Consider the following 18,262-nt stretch of genomic DNA (forward strand, 5'->3'; position numbering starts at 1 on the left):
TCTACGAGGCTCTGGATGAGGCAGTAAACAGGACACCTAGCACTGAGAGACTAGGAGATTTCAATGCTAGAGTAGGTGCATACCACAATGCTTGGCCATCTTGCCTTGGCTCTCATGGCACTGGAAAAATGAATGAAAACGGCCAGAGGCTTTTGGAGATGTGCTGCCTCCGCGGACTTTGGGTCACCAACACCTTCTTTGCTGGCAAAGACCATCACAAGTTTTCCTGGAGACACCCCAGATCAAAACACTGGCACCAACTTGACCTCATCATCACCAGACGCAAAGACCTGAATTGTGTTCTACACTCTCGCAGCTACCACAGTGCAGACTGTGACACAGACCACTCCCTCATCGCCAGCAAAGTGAAACCCATCCCCAAAAAGATCCACCACTCAAAGACCAAAGGCAAACCGAGGATCAACACCTGTTGTTTAGGACAGCGAAAAGACCGAGCTCTTCCTCAGTAACCTCAACACCTCCTGAAGTTGACACTGTGGAATCCAAATGGTCCATCATCCGTGATGCCATCTACAACTCTGCTTAATCTGCCTACGGAAAACGTGGGTGAAAGAGTGCTGATTGGTACGAGGCAAGCTAGGAAGAACTGGAACCCCTCACTGAAGCCAAGAGGAAGGCTCTACTCGAGTACAAGAACAACCCCATCCCCTGCACCCTCAACAACCTTCGCACTGCACGCAATACTGCTCAGCAGGCCGCCCGCCGCTGTGCCAACAATTACTGGCTCAACTTGTGCTGCATTATCCAGCTGGCCGCGGACATTGGCAATGTGAGAAGGATGTACGAGGGTATCAAGGAGGCAGTGGGCCCTACTGCAACAAAAACGGCCCCATTAAAACGCAAGTCTGGCGAGGTCATCACAGACCAGGGAAAACAGCTGGAGCGCTGAATAGAGCACTACCTGGAACTGTACGCAACACAGAACGTGGTGACCAACGCCGCCCTGGACGCCCTCCCAGACCTGCCTGTGATGGTCGAGCTCGACGAACCGCCAACGCTGGAAGAGCTCAGCAAAGCTATTGACAGCCTCGCGTCTGGGAAGTGTCCAGGTGCAGATGGCATCCCAGCCGAGATTCTGCAAACAGGGAAGGCAGTACTACTCGAGCCACTCCATCAACTCCTGTGCCTCTCCTGGGAACTGGGCTATGTACCCCAAGATATGAGAGATGCCAACATCGTCAAACAAGGGGGATAGGAGTGGCTGCAATAGCTATCGGGGCATCTCCCTACTCAGCATTGTTTGCAAAGCATTCGCCTGAGTGGTCTTGACACACCTACAGAGCCTCGCGGAGCAAATATACCCTGAGTCTCAGTGCAGTTTTTGCGCCAGAAGATCCATGGTGGACACGATTTTCTTGGTGCATCAATTACAAGAGAAGTGCTGTGAGCAGCAGATGCCTTTGTAGCTGGCCTTCATTGACCTAACAAAGGCATTTGACCTCGTGAGCAGAGACGGCCTCTTCAAAGTCCTGGGGAAAATCGGATGTCCCCCAAGACTGCTAGCAATGACAACATCCTTCCACGAGGGCATGCTCAGCACTATGTGCTTCAATGGAGGAACCTCTGACTCTTTCCTAGTCAGCAGCGGAGTTAAGCAAGGCTGCGTGCTTGCGCCAAACTTGTTTGGCATCTTCTTCGCCATGTTGCTGAAGTATGCTTTCAAAGACTGTACAGAGGGCGTCTACCTTCACACACGAGGAGATGGCAACCTCTTCAACCTCGCACGACTCCGAGCTAAGACGCAAGTAAACAAAGTTCTCATCCGCGAACTGTTGTTTGCCGACGATGCTGCTCTAGCAACAAATAGTGAGGCTGAACTTCAAAGCTTCATGAACCGCTTCCCCTATGCCTGTAAGCAATTTGGACTGACGATCAGCTTGAAAAAGACCAACGTCATGGGTCAAGACACCGACGACCCATTGTCAATATCCATTGATGGGCACCACCTGGAGGCTGTAGAGAGCTTTACCTACCTGGGCTCCACAATCTCCAACACCCTGTCACTGAATGCAGAGCTCAACTCTCGCATTGCCAAAGCCTCAGACACCTTGGCTAAGCTGAACAAGAGAGTCTGGACCAATAGCCGCCTGACCGAGAAGACAAAACTGAAAGTGTAGCAGGTGTGTGTCCTCGGCACCCTCCTGTACGGTAGTGGAGCCTGGACGACATATGCCAGACAGGAGAAGAGAATGAACAGCTTCCACCTCCGCTGCTTCTGGCGGATACTGAACATCAAGTGGCAAGATAGAGTGACAAACACTGAGGTCCTTGATCGTGCAGGCATCCCTAGCATGTTCGGTCTTTTCAATCAAAGACGTCTGCGTTGGCTTGGCCAAGTGAAGTGAATGGACCCGGGCGAATCCCCAAAGACATTCTGTATGGAGAGTTGGCTGAAGGTACACGACGAACAGGACGCCCCCATCTGCGCTTCAAAGAACTTGCAAGCGTGACTTGAGGCTTGCAAGCATTGACCCAAACAGCTTCGAGAACATGACTGATGACCGAGGGATGTGGAGGGGGGTAGTGCGAAATGGGGTCAAAGAAGCAGAGCGCACCCGAGGTGAAGCGCAGCATGTGAAAAGAAAAAGAAGGAAGAACAAGAACACCAGCCAAGCGGCATCATTCTTATCCTGCGCCAACTGCGGCAGGGACTGTCACTCGCGTGTGGGGCTCTACAGCCACTCCCGGAGATACCAGCGGCCACCTCGGATCTGATTCAGCCTAGCTGTACCACCGTCAGCCAGGACGAATGGATGTCGAAGACGACGTATGGGTAGAAAGACCCCGGCAGCCCAGGTCATTCAGCAAGCTTATTTAACCCTGGTTTCGCGGTTGGACTAGAACGGGCGTGGAATAGAGGCTGATGCGGGTGAATGGGCCTTAACGACATGCCAGTTTCAGTCCAACCGTGACAACACGAATAAGGCGCTATTGACCCGTAGCTCTTGTGGGCAACGGGTCTAATTGTTAAATAGTACCTGTATTGAAGCTCCAACATGTGTTTTCTCACTGATTTCAGCTATGTAATCAAGTGGAAGGATCTTCTCATCCCATTTCCGCACAAAATTCACCCCGCTGGTTTGAAGGAAAAGGACTGAATCCCACTTGAACCTCTCTGCCATAAATACATCCAATCGGTACGGTTCACCCACCTTGTTAAAAATATATATATTAATATAAAGTGAAACCTAGTTTGAATCACTGAAGAGCTGAACAAGTGGTGGGTGCAAGATTACGTGTCGCTAATAACGGGCGAATGTGATAAAACGTTCCTTGAAAATATGTATAACGCAATGGGCTTCATGACAAAGTGCGTGATGACGTCTGACTAGCCTTGCATACGGAACCCGCGCCCGCAGTGCGCGCGGCAGTCAAAACTGTGCTATCCTGTCAATCATTTATTTGCCCTTTCACCGGAAACAGTGCATTTCGGTTGTGCGTGTCGATCTACCCCCGTCGAAAGGAAGCGATTAAAGTCTTTATTCGCGAAGTTAACTCAAATAAATACATTATCAATACGGTTTTGCCGTCTCCTTACACTTGATTCGAAAATACCTGCCTGAATTCGTCTTAGATTAGTTAGAAAAAGCACAAATAAAAGCCAAAGCACAACAGCTTACGTTCGAATTCTGCTTGCCGACAACCCAAGTTTGTTGACAAAAAAATTGCCGCAAAATGTCTTAAATGGTTTTCTGGCTCTCTATTAATAGCGCTCACGTGCATTTTAAATGGAGTATCGGGAAAGAAAAATTGTCAAGCTGATATTTGTTTCGTATAAACATACCTTTTCAAGTAGCGAAAATTTGTATAAGCACTACAAAACTTTTACTAACCATTGCCCGAAGGAACACCTTTGAGAAGCTGCAAGGAAGCCGCTGATGAATTTTGCACAAAAACCTCGGCCCCTAACACCGGAAAGCCAGACTTGGAAAGTTTTTCAGCGGAAGGCTCACTAAAGAAGAGTTACTAGAGCTTGCCCTCCCACAGGTCGCCAGAAAGGTGCAAACAAGCTGATTCATGTCTGAAAAGAGTAAGGTCTAGAAGGTGCAGTCAAATTTTGTTTCTTGTATTGAGCAAACATTTATTCAAAACTTTTCCCTCACTCCCAAATAAGAACTTGCTGTCTTGCAATTCTACAGTGAATTACTATTAGGCCAATACGAGAATCAACATCAAAGAGGCACTCCCAGGGGTTTGAGGGAAGAAGAGAACATGGCTTATTTGAACTGGGGAACAGAGAAACAATATCAAAATATTTTAGGGAACAAGGGAAGAAAACCAATATTTAAATTTTAGGGATCAAAAGGCTGGGAACAAGTTTCAAAGTAATTTGGGGAACAAGGAAACACAAGAAAATATCTAAAGGGAACAAGGACTCCTCTCCCCAGGAGGCCCTCATCAAATGTTCTGCCTCTATCCAACAGCTCAAACAAGCTATTCCAACAATTTTTGAATGACCAACAGGAAAAGAAGACTCTCTAAGATAAACAAATTATTTATAATAATTATCACTTTAGCATGCGAAACAATGCTCAGATGCTTATGAGCACCCTCATGCCCATGTTTGTAAAAAAGCACCATGAAATATTTCTTGCGGCTGGTTTAGGCATTGTTTCATCTTTCAACATCGAGCAAAACCAAATCAACTCCATTCTCAGAGGGCACTGGGGAAAGAGGCTAGAAGAAAAAACTTGCATTAATCCAATTCTTCCAAGGTAATCTTTACAGAATAAGATTGTTGAAGGAACACTTTTGAGTGCCAACCTTAAGCCTTTTAAAACAAGCGCAAACAATATTAATAGTCTTTAAATTCACAAAATGTCAAAATGTCTCATATTCAATTAGCTTAGGCCGCAATATTCCTTAAAACTATGCAGAAATATTTACCACAAAATGTGGAACATTTCCTGCCTATCTAAATATGCTGCAAAAGGGCTCCAAAAAGCAACCAGTTAAGTTTTTAGATAAAGATACACAATACCTAAAAAATAAATTATTTGAAGTGATCAAGACATTGAATAACCAAGCAATAAATAAATGGCAGCAATGTATGTTAGGTTCACAAAAAGGGAAAAAAATATTCCTCAACTGATGTTTCAATATGCATATTTTAAATTAATTTTCTATCAACAACTCAAGAGACTGACTTTTCACTGGCATTGATTTACATTTCCATGATAAGTTTTAAAGTGAATCTGGCAACCACAGTGCCCTATGAAATTGGAAATAACTTAAACAAACTCTTTAAACTAACATTTTACAAGGGACACCATTGTTAATGCCCTGCGAAGAACAAAGAATAAATTGAAAAAAGAGTTGGTCTGGAGTTTATCCACAATGGACAGTTAGTGGCTGCATTCACCAATGTAGAGAACAAAAACATAAAGTTTCTTCTCAAGCAACCAGGTGTTCAAGGAGCTATTCAATTTCCAAAGAACTATGGTAGTGTACAACAGTACCAGGGTGAATTTGGGTACGTGGCCTGGAACTGAAACTTGTGGAGCCAAACAACTTGTTGAGCTTAGTACTTAAACTGGGCAGATAATTATGTCTACAAATATTGTCTATTCAACGAACAGTTTCTCCTAATTTTGTGTACCATTCACTTGTTGGTTCCTTAATTAAAAAAATCGCTAATTCAATTAAGGATTCAAGTCCTTTCAAATCATCCAAGTTACTTTGCGCCACCAGGAACAAACGAAAAAATACAAGCAATGAAGACAAACTGCTCAAAAATGCACGACTCCCTTTGAAACAGCAAAACGGGCCGGGGATCCTGAAGTCACTAAAAAGTCCTGCATGCTACGTGGATGTTTGCAGAACGATCGCAAGTTGTAATCACTAAAACAAAACTCCACTCCAGATCTGATAGATGATGGTCGTGCAAGACTCGCCAAGCACGTGGAACACCCAACAGGATTGTTTGCATGTTGTTTGGCACAGCAGATGAACGAAAAATTGTTCCCCTGACTATTAAGTTCCAACCCGATAAGACCAATCTTGCCCAAATACAACAACAACTTGGGCAGCAGGCAAGCTCATCACAAGCCATCGAAGTTGGCATAAAGCAGCATAGCGCTTCACCTGAAGTTCGATCATGATGGACACAAACAAGAGCTGAAAAAACTTCATATGGTCAGACGGCCAAATGCGATTGACCCAACACTCATTAGAGCGGCTCAGTTATCGGACATCAAAGTGCTGAACAAACCAAGGGATTTCGTCGTAAAAATGTTCACTTAGCAACGTCTTCTTCCTCCACAGAATAAAGTTCAAAGGCGATCCTGGTTTTTAATCACATGCTAGACCAATTCATAAACTGGATAAAGTGGATTGGCAAATTGATTGCCAGAACAATGCGTCATTTCTGTCCCGCTGAGTTCAAAGAAGCGACGGTCAAGAGAGTCACAAGAGAAGGCTGAGCGAATGTCCACCGATCTAACCAATCCGAATGTAAACAATTGGCGTGACGTCAAATAGCACAAGGATAGCACAGTTTTTCCCGCTCGCTGAATTCTGATTGGTCAGTTAAAATTTCAGTAGCTCTCGCCGTATGCAAGGAGCTAATTTTAACACCAAGCCTCGTTTGCACAAAACTATTCACATCATTTAGACATGGGTGGGTGGGTGGGTGGGTGCACGTGTGTTTTCTTTTCAAGTTTGCTCCCTTGGGATTTAGCTCATGCTAAAATTTACAAGTTTGATTTTCGAATTCGAGGCTTGGTGGTGAAATTAGCTAGTCAGACGTCATCTCGCATAAGGGCTAGTCGCACTAACCAACTGAGCAAAGCTTGTAGTATAGCAAGGTTATCACATTTTCACTTATAACAGTGATCATCATTTGAGAAATTTTAAGTTGCAAATGCTAAATATACCTTTTTTATTCGTGATTATTTTTTATCAAAATCCTAACCATGATCTGCATTACACAAGAGGACTGGTACGAATTTGACCGAGCCCAATATACTTTTAAGCGGTCGAGGTTACAGGCCACGGGGCAAGGGCACATCTTCCACAGATTTGGCGCGTCTGGATAAAATCGGAGCTTTTACTGCCTGCAGTTCCGGTCTTGCTTAGAGTAGTACCCGAAAATTATCTGCCGCTATATTTCTGCGCTCGTCTAGCAATCTAGGCACGTCCAGCTTCATTTGGAGTTATAGTTATGTAGAAAATTGAGCTGCAAAGTTGTAAAAGTAAACCAACCTTCAAAGTCAAAAATAGCGCTTGTGATGTTGGATTCCCTGAAGTCTGGCACTTGCCACCAACAACAACACCATGCCAAGAAACAATTTCATTTTCACCTCAAATGCAATTAAGAAACAATTTATTGAGAGCCTTGAGTAAGGATCGAAATTCTTAGTATGGTTAAAGAAAGGTACAGCTTGAGCATTAACCGTAGATAATTTTTATTGGAAAACGTCGGCTATTGAAAGTTGTTGCCCATGGAACCTAGGCTCGATTTCCAGCCGTTTTAGAAGTCCGGTATCATCCTCCTCCCAAGGTGTAGGGCAAGGAACGCGGGCTCTCAAAACGGCTGGAAATCGAGCCTACATAGAACCAGGCTTTAAAAAATAATGAATGAAAGAACTTACATGTTTTAACTTTCTTTACGTTTTAGGATTTCTATGTTACCTTTAAGAGCTGGAGATAAGCTGACTGTCGCACATGGAATCGTTCTGTTCAAGGGATTGTTAAAAAGCTGTAATACCAGTCGTCCAGCTACGAATACCCATAATTCCTCTCCACCGGCAAAGGCCATGTTTTCCAGACCAGAGAAATGGAAGGAACTGCGGATTGCTGTGGTGAATCTAAGAGCGACATTGAAAATAATGAAGGCCTTCAGTCGCTTTACAGGAAGATTCATGGTTTATCTTCTTCTCGGGGGCCATTGCTGGGCTCATCTTTATCCCGTGTAACGGGTGCGTACTAGTCTGAGATGGATGGTTTTTAAATTTGTTCTCCGAAAACCGACCATACGAAAAAAAAATGTAACTGGAGAATGTTAATATTATATAGCTACAACTGTAAGTTTCCGCAAACAGATAAAAATCCATAGGCATATTTATACTTCAGAGTGTAGCGCGAGATGTGATATTATTTGAAGAGAGACTCAAATATTTATACCCATAATTCCTAAGTGTATTGGTGTATCCATCTTTCTGTCCTTCAGCGCCAAATCCGCGGCCATCCACGGGGAAGAACTTCTCGTTATAATACCGGAAAACCGGATTTCCATTAGAGTCTGTCTCTAATTCCTTTTTTAATTCTAAATTTCCTTCATAATGTAGATTTCTTTGAGATTCTGATCTGAACCAATCAGAAAAAGAACTTCCTGCCGGATTTGAAGACTCCGCTAGCCAGCTGCCGTAAGGGCTCGCAATGTATCTTGGATTTTTAAACATCTCACGATAGGAACTTGGGATTCCAACAAAGTCACCATCAGCCGCTCTAAAAAAATAAACAAATGTTGAAACTGAGCCATTCCGTTGCTTGACTGAAGAAGATGCGATTGAATGACAACTTTGGCGCGATATTCTACGTTACCTAAAATCGTAGAAGGTAGCAGCTATGAAATAGTTTGTCTTGTTTGCTGTTGTGTTGGTCACAGGGGCTGAAACATTGGAAAATTTTATTTGAAAACACGTGCAAGAAAATCATGACTTCACAATGCCTACGTTTAAGTCATAGAGATACAGATGATAAACGCTCAAGCTATCACTCTACGACGACCTCTAAATCGTGTGATGAGTACACGCGCCAGCGGTCCTAGCACGTCCGCAGGGTTCTTTCATTCACAATGACAGTAAAAATTAACAACCTTTAAATCATAACAATAAGAGCAAGATGGCACAAGCTAACACTGACCTGGTGTGGCCATCACATCACGCATGCGCACAACCATGTCACCCGGTCAATTAGCAGCCATGGACACCTGTTTCGGCCGTTTGGGCCTCATCTGCGTAGCGTATTTAAAATACTAAGCTGGTGTGTTTAGCCCGTTTAAGTGGCAGCTTCACATGCCAAACATGTGGTAAGCTGGGTTGGGAACAGCAAAACTGTTCTCCCATGGCAAGCGTGTGGGAAGGTGGATCACATTAAGAGATCGGTGTGTCAAGTAAATTAAAAACAACAATAAAAGCAAGGTGACACGCTAACACCAACCCGGTGTGGCCAACACATCACGCATGCGCACAAGGGGGTGATAAACAAACCCGCCTGGTATGTTAGCTACGCCATGCTGCTAATGAGGCCCAAAAGGCCGAAATTGATGGGGTGAAATGGTTGTGCGCATGCGTGATGTGTTGGCCACACCGGGTTGGTGTTAGCGTGTGTCACTTTGCTTTTATTGTTGTTTAAATTATAGTTAGTAACTACTGACTATCCAGGTGATCTGGTGACGTAATTTGGAGGACCGGGAAGAAAAATTTTAACGCCGTATCCCACAACCGCGCGCGGCCTTAGGTGTTGTTTCCAAACTCCCTGCTGTATTGCCATCGCCAAAACTCAACAGATCATTACGTGTCTACCACATTTTCCTGTTACTGAATTAACATTCAAGTAGACCCGACAAGATCTAACCTCGCCTCTGCCAGTTGAATTCGAAAATAAGGCCGCGCGCGGTTGTGGGATACGGCGTTAAAATTGTTCTCCCCAGTCCTCCGAATTACGTCACGAGATCACCTGGATGTTTAAATCAACCAACCTTTTCCTTCCAAGGTGGTAATTGAGGCTTTTTCGCTTTTCGGTGTCGTTCTCGTCCATATTGACCCCAGGAGACCCCCGCCAAGGTCAGTCCCATTGTAAGCTGTTACTGTCATGGTCACGTGACAAGTATAGTCGGTTCCAGCCTGCACGCCATCTTTTTGAGTGAACAGAAGGAAATTTTTCGTTGACGTTTGCAATAAGGTCGGTGCGTCCTTGCTCAAACATGTTACAGTGTAATTTACACTTTTGATCTATAAATGTGTAAAAACGAAACCTGCATGATTAACAGTTGAACACATTGAATATAGAATGGGTCCTCATCGCTGAAATGTTTTTGAGCATTTAGGCAGAGAAAATTCAATTCTTGAATACCGGTCTCGTCGAGAGGAATGAGAGCTTAAATATTAGATGAAATAGAGAAGAAAGTGTGCTTCCGGAGGCGATAGAAGGTATTTCACCATTCTCAAATCTGAAGTTGCCGTGACGTCACTTATGTCCAGGGATGCACGTAATTAGATCCAGGCCCAAATTTGATCCAACATAAAGTGTCCCGTTAAGTCATTATTTCGAACTATAAAGTAAGAGAATTAAATAAGTGCGCACACTTGGAGCACGGGTTATAGACGAAAGGGAGAAACGGTCCTCCCACTTATCTGCACAATTTCAGCAATTGTTCAGATAAAGAAAAATAACCGAGGAGAAACTGTTCCCTTTGTCATTACATGTGAAAATGTTGTAACGTTCTTGCCTTCCAATATAAGCACAATAGAGATTAAGCCTGTGGAAAGCCAATGAACCGCACAGACTCGACGGTGGAAACGTAGTCTTCCCCTTCTTTGCAGCAAAACATGTTTGGATGAGTTAAAACTATAGCTGTTAACTATCTCAAAATACTAAACAACTCGATTTTAAGTTAGATATATGATAATGACAGTTGTAGTATCCGTGTTCTAACGTACCGTCCCCACCCTCCTTATATTTTTATGTAAAAAACATGCGCATGTGTAGAATGAAGTGAGCTCATGGAGTGAAGATTACTTGTTAAATGTGGAAGTATCCTACAATAGTATGTTTTAACGAATTCCTCAAGGACTCTAAGATATAGGTTTTAACTAGTAACTGGCCTTGACTGCATCCCAAGTGCTTATCCTAGTTGAGTTTTTGGTGACGTTGATAAATGCGTGTAGTTCTTGGGGTCTATCCCACGTGACCAGCAACTCATAATCGCCTGAAGCTGATGCCGATACATTGACAGGATCTGTAAATTGAAAACATTTTTGGAGCTAAGCTCCTGAGTTATATCTGACAAAATTTGTTCCCTCCCATCTAACCTCAGCGGAGAGAAGTACAGAGGGACCATGAGAACAAGCACAAAACAATGATTTTTAACTTACTACAGAGGAATCTTTGGCGATATATTTTTTCGTAAGTTCCCTCTGGGAAGAATTTAACACTTCGAACTTGCGAAGGCGTGAGACACACCGCAGGTCGTCTAGAGTTAGTGGCTTTTATAACAGCAACAATGGAGTTGTAAACATTACAATCGCAGGCCAACTGGTTTGTTCCTGAAAGATCACTGTGCAAACAAACGGTAAAGCCTTAGTTACTTTGGTCAATACGTTCATTTCCCTACAATTAAAACTATTTAACTTGCTACATGTATATAATTTTTTAAAAGAATTTTACCGTTGTACGGTTTTTTGATCCTATCCTGCAAGTAGTACATATAAGAATGAATAAATAAATAAATGAATGAATGAAAGATAACACAAACTTGAACAAAGCCTTACATTTTTGGAAATATATCGCTCGCCTCTGATGGGCTTTTGATCCCTTAAGGCTGGTTTTCACTAGCGACGGAGCTAGTCGTAGTCGGAGTCGTAATCAGAAGCGTAAAGCGATACGATCTAATGAAAATCAAACTGTCGGAGTCGAAAGCAGTAACGATCCAGTGACTCCGATTCCGTCGAGCGTATGACTCCGCTTACGACTCCGATCTTCGATCATCACCAGGTCATAAGCGTTCTTACGACTCGGACTCCGTCGCTAGTGAAAATCAGCCTTTACCAAAGAAAAAGCAAACAAGACGAAATTCGTAATATAGAAGTGATTCATTCTCGCACTTAGCTGAGCAATTTAAGCAATTGCCTCTTGTAGACACCTGAAAAATCCAGGCCGCTTGAACGGGATTCGAACCTAATAATTTGGAGGACTGGGAAGAAGAATTTTAACGCCGTATCCCACAACCATGCGCGGCCTTAGGTGTTGTTTCCAAACTCCCTGCAGTATTTCCATCGCCAAAACTCAACAGATCATTACGTGTCTACCACATTTCCTGTTACTGAATGAACATTCAAGTAGACCCGACAAGATCTAACCTCGCCTCTGCCATGTTGAATTCGAAAATAAGGCAGCGCGTGGTTTTGGGATACGGCGTTAAAATTTTTCTCCCGAGTCCTCCGAATTACGTCACCAGATCACCTGGCTGTGATACCCGAAATGAGCTCTGATGAAACCACACAGTTGGGAGCAGGTCAATTTGTTGGGCTCATTTGTTCCCGTGAAAGGATTTAATGAATGAAAGAAACATATATATATATATATAACTGCAGACAGTACTGTTTCGGCCTTCTCTCTCTCTCTCTCTCTCTCTCTCTCTATATATATATATATATAAATCATTCATTAAATCCCCTGATGAGTGGGCGACCACGAAACAGGCTTGTAGGGATGAACTTGTAGTTTATTTGCCTTTTTCTTCCATATATATATATATATATAACTGTTATATTTATATATATTTGAATATATATTTAACAATTATTCCTCGAGCCCGAATAATCTCTGAGTCCGGCCTCATGGGCTATTGACTCAGAGGCCATGAGGGCGAGAGGAATAATTGTTTTAGTAAAATCCAACTAGTTGGTCAAAGAAATATCGAGACAAAACATCTTTCGCTAGTTAAAGCTATACTTTAATTGTTGTTTTGGTTTTCAAAGCCGGCGCTTTTCGCTACTAGTGGGCTATAACAAATAGCCTACTAGTAGCTCAACCAATCAGAACGCAGCATTGATTATAGACCACTAGTTGGATTTTACTAAATATATATATATTTGAAGTGCGGGTTAAAGTAGTGATTCATCTTAGATAACTGTAGATAACTGGCATCAGTGAAAGCGAGCCATCGAGTTTTCTGGGTACCTGTAATTATGTATCTATACATGCAGAAGAGGAAGGCCCAAAACTGCCTTTCAAAGTATCATAAGGAAAAGTTGACCTGTAACAGATTAACACTTAATACGTAATACTTACAGATACATTAGACTTGGGAGGTTACTGAAACAGTCCTTCCCAAGATTCTCTATCTTATTATTTTGCAGGCGTCTTAAAATCGAAAAAGCACAAATCAACAAAGTAACACGAAAAAACAAGCTGATAAAGTGAACAATCAACAAAACCATATTTACACAGTAACACATGATGACTATTTTTTTCTGAATATAATAAATCTAAATACGAATGACTTGCTAGAGCTTGGCACTTGTGGTGCTTTGAAAGTTCTCAAATTGCACCTTTCAAAACATCACCCGTACCCATAATTATAAGTCACGAAATGCAATGGCGTTCATACGATCGCTTATAGATATCAACAATTAGAAGAAGGCAGCATTTTGAAATGCATTTGACAACAAAAATATGTTAAATATATATACGACTTTTGGAATTAACCCTAAAAGTTAACGTGATTTCATTCAGGTTCAAGTGATAAATAACGGTCGCTTGAAATTTAAATGAAGTCTTTGTATACACAAATTCGTTGACTGACGTACAACACAAACTCTTAATTTAAGTTTCAAACTCTTGTAATCACTTGAAAATGAAGTCAGGATGATTGCGAAATGTCGTATATTTTTGTCGTCTTATAAACATTGCAGTAAATTTGCAAAATAAATTAATGAACAAATGACGGATTAATTTATCCAGGAACCAATTAATTGAACAAGTTTTTCTACCAACAGAATAACTTTTACATCAAGAAGGGCAAGGCAATCAGTAAATTAAATACTGAAAGCTCTCAGCTTGTAGAACTGAATTTGAGGTAATTTACATCATAATGGTTACTTTTACATTACAAATGAAAGCATCACTTACAAATCACTTAGACGTCCTAACTCAGGGAACGTTGGTACAAATTCGATTTCGTTGTCATGTAAGTACCTGTATTTGAAGACAGAAAATTTGAAGACACTGTGACAGAAATTTTTTTCATACTCTTAAAAGGAGATCTGTGTGCAGGTATAATATCTTTATGGGGGTTATCACTTAAATTAAAAAAAAAACTAAAAGTCAAAATCACTGTTGGTTGTATCTGCTCGAGTGTGATGCAACGTATACCAGTTGGTTGCTTGCTTGAACTTTTTAATTAACACCCAGAATGTGAGAAAGCATAGTTGATTCAGAAAGGGAGCAGTTTGCGGAACCCTAACAGTTTGAAAAAAATCTTACACTTAAGAAGAAATGCCTTCCTAATTTTTCTTTATAACTTTCTATCTCATGTTCTGTACCTTCCAAATGTGGCATTCTTTTCAATTTAGGTGGTTATGATCTTCAAGTGCGATTCACTTTATATGTTCATTTACGATAAGACTGAGATCAAATAAACGAGCATTTTGGGTTTCCCTTCCAATCCAATCATCACTCTCCTCTTTTCCAATATTCTTTTGTTCGCACACTCCCCTACCCATTGCAATGGTCCTCTTTTAGGGCTGAACCCTAACCCAAACTCATCTTGATCAGGCCATTAAAAGCACCAGGCTCAATAACGCTTATTTTGTTCCTGTACAATTCTCTGTCGTTAAAAAACAATACAATAACTTGGAAGCTTGTAGTCAAAATAGTAATGAAAATAAAAGGAACGCAACAATGGACGACAAATATATTGAGCATCATTCCTGACAAATTTGATAAGCTTCTCAGAAAATCGCTTCATTTAATTGACATCTTAATCGACGCTAAGAGCATTTAGTTTTTGGAACCAGGCTTTAAATTCTTCTGCATTCACACTAATTTGTTCTGAATTGTGCGTGCGACACCTGAAAAGGCTAAGATACAGTGATATGCAACCCTTTGGTAAAAGCAAAAAATTAACTTACAGTTTTACAAGATTTTTAAGTTTGCTGAATGTGTTAGCTTTCAGAAAGGTGATGCTGTTGTCTTGAAGATACCTGTCAACATGTGAGAGAGAAAATAAACACGTTATTTTTCTTTTTCATGAAGAGATCAAAGATGTTGTTCCAATTTTAGTCCTGACTGTGACGGATAGATAGATACAACAGTAAAAGGGATATCATATCGATAAAAATCTAGCCATTAAACTTTCTTGCCATAGCAATGACGATGGCCGTTTACCAACCCCAGTAGTGCAAACAATGAAGGGAGCACTCGACCTTGCTCTTCCTATTGCTAAGTTCGCAGATTATCGGGGTTTCGAGGAATAGTCGACGGCATTCGCGAAAGTGTCCGATATTCTTGTCAAAATGGGGCTTAAATTAAAGGAGCAACAGAGCTTTCTAAACTTCGTAGATAAGCGATCGAATGCGACCTAGCAATAAAACATTTGTGACTACAGTATCCAAATTCTAACTATATCAAATGTACCGACCTCACATGCAGGACATTGTTTTCTAGGTTTTGTTCGGTTAAATTTTCTAGTGATTTTAATTAGCAAGTGACACATTTCACAAGTAAGTTTTAGTTTACTCTTCCCAACATTTGGCAAAAAAACCCGAATAAATTAGTTTCCAACAGAGAAAACGTTTTCTACAAAAGTTATTTGATAAGGTAATGTCATTATGTAACTAGTTAATCAATTTCTTAGGGGTCCTATTGCATGTTGTTGATTCAGTCTCCTACAAGCGGCCACTACCCTTAAAGGAACCACTTAGTTGTGCACCAAGGGTAGTTACTTAGTTCCGAAAGAGTTCACTGTAACTTACAGTTCCCTGAGATTTGGAAATGAATCCAGCCAGCCATCGGGTATCGATGGAATCTCATTATTTTGGAGTTCTCTGTGAAAAAATAAGCATGTGTCAAATATTATGAAATTGTAGTCATATAAATCAACATCAACACCTTACTGAGCAACAATTAATAAGTCAACGGTTCTTACAAAAAAAATGGATTTTGACTTTGCAAGGCCTTGGAAGGAAACAACACCAGCTTGTTGTTGCCAAGCTTTCTGTGGAAAGAGAACATTTTCCCAAGTTAATTCATGTTGTTCAAAGGATATGGTGGCTTTTAGAATTAGTGTAAAACAAGGGGAGGCGTCGGTTTTTGATGCGTGCTTCCAGAAGTTGATTGATATCATCTTTACGTCCCGTAAACTCGATGTTAATGCTTACATCCGCCCTCTGATTGTGACTCCTTTGAGAAATTCATCATGGACACTTTGTATCTTGTTGTCTGCGAGGTTCCTGTAGATGAAAATGATGACTTTATATTATTTACATTGTAGACTCGATGTTATGAAACAGGGCATCTCTTTTACATCTAGACTAATTAAGTTCGTACCGTCGCAAAGATTCATGTTCAGTAAATCAAGGACAAAGGAACGTGTTTTGAATTGGCTTCGGCTTGTAAATAATGCCTATGGGGTTTAATTTGAAAGACTGTAATTTTAAAAATGCTCTAATAGGGAGGCACAAAAAAATTCCTGTTTGAAACAACTACTTTTCCTCAAAATGTAGACACCAAAGCCACGTCTAATGAAAAGCGGAGGGTCTCGTCCTAGAACGTGTGCGGTCATTCGCATAAATATCTTACTCCTGCATTTCGTGATTTATGGGCACGAGTGATGTTTTGAAAGTAATGGAAATTGCACGAGACGTAGAAAGAAATGCACGTGCAAGTTCATACGATTTTTTTATTTTGATGCAATGAAGAAATTAATACATTACTGTTTTTCCACAGAAACGTCAGTATTGCACTCTATAACCTAGTTATGAATTCTTCATTGACTAACCAGAAACGCGATATTCTGTTTAGTATACAATAAAGAATTAAAAATTAAAGACTACACTGCAGTCTCTTACAGCTGTCCGCGTATGGTGGAACCGCTGTCACCAAACATCTTGACCGTGATTGCCTCGACGACATTGTTATCCAGTCTCCTGAAAATCATGGAATAAAACCTTAAGTCAAAGTTTGATTTATCTCTCTTAAGCTTTCAATACATCCCCTTTTCAGAGGAAAAGTTGTTAAGGTATTGTATGACCGCTCACGTTCGGACATTTAATTAGGTCAATCAGGCTTTTTTCACTGACTTACTTAGGCCCATCTCTCCAGGTGGAGCATAGGCCATCGACATCCCTTCGCAAGCGAACTCGAACTTGGGCTTTGTTCAAGTCGTCTTATTTGATTCAGTTACAAATAAGATTTAGAATAGATTTAGTACGGTCACTGAAAAACCGCTTGTGAGTTAGTTTGGTTTCAGCCTTGTTTCACTATAAGGATCAGGAGTGTCTTGCAAAAAGTCGCGATAGCGCTGAGGTTTTGTAATGATCAGCAAGACGGGACTGTAAGTAATTTACTATATCTCTCGCAAGTATTCCGTAACTAAGCTTTAAGTCAGAGCTCGTATTATATTATTGCAGTAGCTTTTCAGTCTCAATTTTGGGTTAAATTAAACTAAACACGGTTCATGGCTTTAATCGCCCTTTGAAACCCACCAATGGGTTTTGTAGATAATATCAACTACATGCATTTCCGTAGTCTTTTTTGTCAAAGATACAGCACGACTTTCAGTTGTTTGATTGTTGGATTATTGTGTCCTCTATTGAAAGTATAATCTGCATAAACTTCAAAACTCTAGCAGTTTTATTGAATTTTCAAAATGATATTCTCGCACATACAATAAAGGCTTGTTGAAAATAAACTGAATGAACTGGTAATTTTCTATTTCACCGATCAAAGAACCGTCTCCAACCAGTAGTTTGCGTCCTCCAGCTGCAGGTTATGAGCTCTAGGTAATATAAAAGCTACCTACTGCATATACTTGATTTTAACTTAAGAAATACGTACAGGTGCCTTGTATTAATCCTGAGAAATGCATTTTCTTCGATTGTCTGAATCTTGTTGTTATTCATGTCGCTATGATAAATGCAGAAGGTAAAGGTAAAGGTACACCTTATTTAACGTCGGTATTTTACCCCCTCTTTCCATCAGTTCTCCGTTTTAAGGGTATTTAAAGCTACTTAAGCTACACAGAAAGGAACGAAGTCGAAACAAGGATGTGAGATCTGGGGATCGAACTCGGGACCTCTTGCACCACGGCCGCACACTAACCGACTGTGCTGCCCTTGGCCAAAGAACATTTTAGCCTTTAGATTTATACCGTTTGGTCAAAAGTCTACAATTTCGTTGCATCTTTCAACGCCATTTGCACTTTCATTTTAGGCTCCTTAAACTGTACCCGGGTTGGCTCAGTTGGTTGAGCATCGGACTACGTTGCCAGAGGTCGCGGGATCAACAACAACAA

At 41.3% G+C, this 18,262-nt stretch overlaps 1 protein-coding gene across 4 annotated transcripts in view; it reads right to left on the reverse strand.

Moving 5' to 3' along the window:
- The window catches only part of LOC138018811 (uncharacterized), a 67,587-nt gene that overhangs the window by 26,733 nt on the left and 22,592 nt on the right, over positions 1-18,262 (reverse strand). For all 4 annotated transcript variants that reach the window (XM_068865492.1, XM_068865491.1, XM_068865490.1 and 1 more), the window contains 16 exons: positions 17,806-17,874; positions 16,818-16,895; positions 16,128-16,199; positions 15,896-15,964; positions 15,723-15,794; positions 14,880-14,951; positions 13,879-13,944; positions 13,039-13,110; positions 11,121-11,302; positions 10,851-10,984; positions 9,725-9,977; positions 8,566-8,632; positions 8,146-8,469; positions 7,654-7,829; positions 7,225-7,322; positions 3,000-3,173 (listed from right to left, as the gene is read on the reverse strand). In XM_068865492.1, coding sequence (XP_068721593.1) covers positions 3,000-3,173; positions 7,225-7,322; positions 7,654-7,829; positions 8,146-8,469; positions 8,566-8,632; positions 9,725-9,977; positions 10,851-10,984; positions 11,121-11,302; positions 13,039-13,110; positions 13,879-13,944; positions 14,880-14,951; positions 15,723-15,794; positions 15,896-15,964; positions 16,128-16,199; positions 16,818-16,895; positions 17,806-17,874 — 1,978 coding nt within the window. The remainder of the gene's footprint in view (positions 1-2,999; positions 3,174-7,224; positions 7,323-7,653; positions 7,830-8,145; positions 8,470-8,565; positions 8,633-9,724; positions 9,978-10,850; positions 10,985-11,120; positions 11,303-13,038; positions 13,111-13,878; positions 13,945-14,879; positions 14,952-15,722; positions 15,795-15,895; positions 15,965-16,127; positions 16,200-16,817; positions 16,896-17,805; positions 17,875-18,262) is intronic.

Source organism: Montipora capricornis, chromosome 10 (assembly GCF_036669925.1).
Source record: "Montipora capricornis isolate CH-2021 chromosome 10, ASM3666992v2, whole genome shotgun sequence".
Classification (NCBI taxonomy): Eukaryota; Metazoa; Cnidaria; class Anthozoa; order Scleractinia; family Acroporidae; genus Montipora; species Montipora capricornis.